Genomic DNA, 4,850 nt, shown 5'->3' on the forward strand with positions numbered 1-4,850 from the left:
AATTGAAGAAGATGAAGAAGGTGAATGAAGGTGGGAACTCTGTGAAGACTGAATCGAGAGAGAGAAGAAGAGGGGTGGAGATGAGGCGTGATCAATGGTGGAGTGAAAGAATGGTTGAGAGAGAGAGTGAAGAAGATGAAAAAAAAAATTGTGAAGCAGAGAATGGTTTTGATTTATAGAGGTGAGTTCCTTCTTCTGATTTTCTGTTAGCCAATGTTAGCCTCTGTTATGATTCTGTTATGAATCTGTTATGAAGTTAGGAGTGAGGTAGTTATGAACGGATTTTCTTCTCAATTTTCCTCTTCTTGTAATTCTGTTATGAGATTTTTTTTGTAAAATTCTGTTGTGAACCGGGTTTTCTTTTGCCAATTTCTGTTGAGCTGCTAGTGAATTGATGCCGGTTTTTTTTCCTTGCATTCTGAAAATTGCCCTCTCTTTGGTACTGATGCCGACTCGGTTTATTTGTTATGCAGGTTTTGATGAGCTAGCAGGTTGTTGCAATGGGGCTGTTGCTGTTGAGTGCAAGATCGGTTTATCGTTGATGACGGTTGGTATGTTAGAAGATTTGTTGTTGAGTTTAAGAGTGAAACTGAGTTATGAAGCAAGCTCTGTAGGGACTCCATTTTCTGTTAGCTTGATTGTAATTGTAATTAGCTGTTAGGACAGTTAGGATTTGAATTTTGTGCGTCGGTTATATGTGTGTTGGACTGTTTTGGTTTCCTGTGTGAATCGAATGCCTCTGTTTCTCTTTTTTGTACAGGGCTGATTAGGGTGGATATGAGGCAACAAAGAGATATTCGAAGTCGGAGGATATTCAACTGTGCATTTGAAGACGACAGCCGAGGACCAACTGCAGTTCCTTTTGATGTAGTTTCAATTTTCTCTATCTTTTTTCAATGTACTTGGATGAATCTGAATGTGATTTGGCCTTGAGAATGTGTTAGATTTGAAATATATAGCGAGAATTGAACTTGAAGCTTGAAACAACTAGAAATTAGGATGGGCCCTTTTTTTTGTAATTTGATTTTTGTAATGGATATGTGATGGGCTTGAATGAAAGTATAGATTGGTGAAAATGAACTTGAACTTTGATTTGTGGACTTTGTTTTATCAATAAAATTGAATGATGAAAAACATTTGAATGAGATATGAGCACATAACATTGTGAGACTTGTAGCAATCCTCATTACCAATTCAATGATCTTGCAAGTTTAAAACTTTATACAATCTTGAACAAAATTCGAAGTTATGGAAACATCCGAATCAAATTCAAATCCAATTGTCTTGCACTCTTAATGAACTTCTAACTCAATTCTCCAAACCAAGTTAACTTGTATTTGAAGTACCAAGAATATGATGCGGCCAAAAATTGTATTGATCAAGATGATTGAACAAGTCAAACTCCCATGTCATTTCACTTGCATTTCAACCCACCACAACAATAACGTTTTGAGAAATTCTTGAATAAGGGAAGAGTTGAAACACCTAAGAATCTCTTGACGTGAAATCCAATTGACCTTTGCTGATGTACTTTAACAAACTCGGACACCACAAATAAGAAACTCTAACTCAGCGACCCTCAGTCAAACTTTTGATGGATGCGCGCACCTTGTAACTTGAAGAAGAAGAAGTCTATGAATCAACCCTAATACACATTTCAATACATACAGGGAAACCAGTTGAAACAGATTGATTTAAGGTGGGAGCCTCAAAGCTATGTGGAAGCCCTTCACTTTTAAACAATGATCCCAAGCCAAATTTATTGATTAATGATGCATGATGTGTTAGATGACCTAATGGGAAGTATGTACGTGAGACTATGAAATGCATAAGTTTAAGCCAGATAAAATTGAAAGGGTAGGACAAATTTGGGGTATGACAGCTGGCCACGTGAATGAAAGTAAAAAAGCCACAATATCTGGCTTGGAAAACACAAAACTCCATTACTTCAATTACTGCAACCTTTCATTGTTCAATAAACCTTTTGTGTTCCATAGACTGCATAAAACATGAACAAATGCATAACCATGTCAATTATGCTGCATCTCAATACCCTGCGATTTTCGCTCCTCTTCCATCTCAAGACAAATCCTTCGTCTCTATCACCTCCGCCGCGATTTTCACTCCTCCTTCATCTCAAGACACTACCTTCGTCTCCATCACCTCCGTCTCTAACTTCTGTTAAACACTGTTTACATTCATCTCCATTTGATTCATCTTTGATAATTAACTGATATCTTTACTCTTTTTGTAGTGTTTGTATGTGAATCATGTCTCGCCCAATTGAGCCATTGAAAGAGATCAATGATTCAAAAGATTTGTGTAAGATCGTTGTTAGATGCAAACATCTATGGACTGTCACAAGTTCTTCAAACAAAGAACACATGGAGATGGTTTTGGTTGATTCTAAGGTACTATAGCAAGATATGGTTCCCCAATGATTACCTATAATATGTTTTGTGTTGATTAACCACTGATGATGAAATGTTTATTTCTTGCAGCGTGATATGATTCAGGCTGTTGTCCCTGCTTATTTGCTTTCGAAATTCAAATCTGAAATTGAAACAGGAAACTCTTATATCATGCAAAATTTTAAAGTTGGGAAGAATGATTTTGCTTTTAAGTCGACAAATCATACATACAAATTGGTTTTTTGTGGGTCAACTTCTGTTAAGAAATCAGAATTTCCTGACATCCCTCATAACTACCTTAACATAATTGGTTTGAATTCCATAGTTGAAGGAAGGTTTCAATCAAATGTTTTGGTTGGTAAGTTCCATACACCCTAATTTCATGTGTTATAATTTATTTTTGTTGAAAAACTTTAACCAATCAATTTTTTTTCTTAGATTTGATTGGAGGAATCACTGATATCACTCAAACCCAAGTTAACGGTGACAACAGCAAGAACAAAATAGTTTTTTCAATTGTAGATGCCAGCAAAACAGTTGTACAGTGTACTCTTTGGGGGCAACTTGCAGTTCAGCTATATGAGTATTATAAGAATAATAAGCAAGCCTCTGATATTGTCATTATGCTAATCAATGCAAGGGTTAAAGAGGCTCAAGGTAATCATGCATGATACAATAGTTTAAATGTAACTGCCTATTTTCTTTTATATCCAACAGTTGTAATTGTTTCTTCAATTTCTTGTGATTCAGGAGGATTTCCAGTTAGTGTTTCCAACACATGGAATGGAACGAAATTGTTGATTAATGACCTTGCTATTGAGGAAGTCAAGAGTCTAAAAGAAAGGTACTAAAGCATGTGTTTGTTTCTTTATTATATGTTTTGGAATGCTTATTGATCTTCTTCTTAACTGTCTTGCATAATGATTTATTTAACTTGATGTTGATTTGAATTGAATTAAATATTGTGTTTACATTTTTCAGACTTGGTGTTGATTTGCCTTTGTTATCATCTTCAAGTGTACAAGTTGAGGCAACGCAAAACTCATTTTATTCTGACTATGACAAATTTGTTTGGAAGGCTGAAATAATGAGTCTCTCTGAAATAACAAATCTGCAACATGTAAGAAAGATTGACTGTTTCCTTATATTGTTATCGTTCTTAAAGGCTCATATAACTGTAATTTATATTGGCCAACTTTGTAGGAAACAACTCGTGTTACCGTTGCTACCCTCGATAAGTTTGATGCTGGGCAGATGGGATGGTACTATGATGGATGTGTGGAATGCACAAGGAGTGTGACTGCCAAGGATGAAAAGCTGAAGTGTTTTAAGGAGCATATTAGCCCAAAACCTGTGCCACGGTATACTTTATATTCATCTTCCATTTCCAACTGGTAGTTTTTATATTTTCTTACAAACAGTGAAGATTGATGTGTTCTCCTATGTTCCATGAATCATTTAGGTATAAGCTTGATATAACAGCTGTTGACGGAAGTTCGAAGGCAAAGTTCGTCTTTTGGGACACAGACTGCGTGAAGTTGATTGGGAAGTCTGCTATTCAAATGAAGATGGATTTAACACAGGTATGTAAATGTTGCTTACAACAATATTTGAATAAATTGTTTTTGGTTTTTAAGGTGTCTAATACTTTTTATTCTTATAGTCTGTTGATTACGATCCACTTGAATTCCCTTACGAACTTGACTCCATATTGAAAAAAGAATTGGCAATTAGAGTTGTTTATCAGCCTAAAAATGGGCGACTTTCTGTTATTGGCTTCAAGACTGATGAAGATGTGCGTAATAAAATTAAGGAGAGTTTCAAATTTGAATAGGTAACCTTTTGTAATCTTCGTTTGATGAGTGCTTAGTTTTCTTAGGTCGTACACTAACTGTTTGTTATTTTCACCAGACCTCAAAACTTCGAGCACCAGAACCTCTGTCCCAGGATGACATGAATAGCATTTCTGTATGTATTTTTTACATGTGATATTCTTTGTTTGCTGAGCAACTTTACCACTGTGTCATAATTGTAAATCTTATTGTTGCCTTTCTTTATTCATGATAGGAACCTGTATCTGCATCTGCCAAAAATGACCTGACCATTGAAAATTCAGGACTCACTCCATGCAAGAGACTTATAAATGATGCAGTAGAAGATAATGATAGTGTACAACAATCATCAACCAAGATTGCCAAAGATATTAAACAGGAGAAATAGTTAGCTTCAAAATTTCTAAGTTTTAAATTTACATTGCCTTATGATCAAGACATTTGGTTTATTTAATTTGTTGGATGATGTTTTGTTTTGTTGTTCTGGTACTTAGTTTATCATGATTGTTGAATTTGAGGTTCTATAAAGACATAGTTTTTCTGAATTACAGTTGCCCCATTTAGTTATGATATATACAAGGTTTTCATGGGTTTGAGTTTATCATGA

The 4,850-nt window shown here is 35.2% G+C and overlaps 1 protein-coding gene across 1 annotated transcript; it reads left to right on the forward strand.

Moving 5' to 3' along the window:
* Window positions 1-2,270: 2,270 nt before the first annotated feature.
* On the forward strand, window positions 2,271-4,631 carry LOC131636239 (uncharacterized). The gene is made up of 10 exons (XM_058906875.1): window positions 2,271-2,411; window positions 2,502-2,769; window positions 2,850-3,068; window positions 3,162-3,255; window positions 3,393-3,531; window positions 3,615-3,772; window positions 3,874-3,994; window positions 4,075-4,206; window positions 4,323-4,379; window positions 4,479-4,631. The coding sequence occupies exons 1-10, from the start codon at window positions 2,271-2,273 to the stop codon at window positions 4,629-4,631; spliced, it is 1,482 nt and encodes a 493-aa protein (XP_058762858.1).
* Window positions 4,632-4,850: the final 219 nt, after the last annotated feature.

Source organism: Vicia villosa, unplaced genomic scaffold, assembly GCF_029867415.1.
Source record: "Vicia villosa cultivar HV-30 ecotype Madison, WI unplaced genomic scaffold, Vvil1.0 ctg.001676F_1_1, whole genome shotgun sequence".
In the NCBI taxonomy this organism is placed as follows: Eukaryota; Viridiplantae; Streptophyta; class Magnoliopsida; order Fabales; family Fabaceae; genus Vicia; species Vicia villosa.

What these genes read in the sequence shown, in the direction of transcription:
- LOC131636239 (XM_058906875.1), top strand. Translation starts at nt 2,271, where the DNA reads ATGTCTCGCCCAATTGAGCCATTGAAAGAGATCAATGATTCAAAAGAT. An exon ending in AAGGGTTAAAGAGGCTCAAG is followed by an intron (nt 3,069 to 3,161) that starts GTAATCATGCAT and finishes CTTGTGATTCAG; the next exon opens with GAGGATTTCCAGTTAGTGTT. An exon ending in TGAAGATGGATTTAACACAG is followed by an intron (nt 3,995 to 4,074) that starts GTATGTAAATGT and finishes TTATTCTTATAG; the next exon opens with TCTGTTGATTACGATCCACT.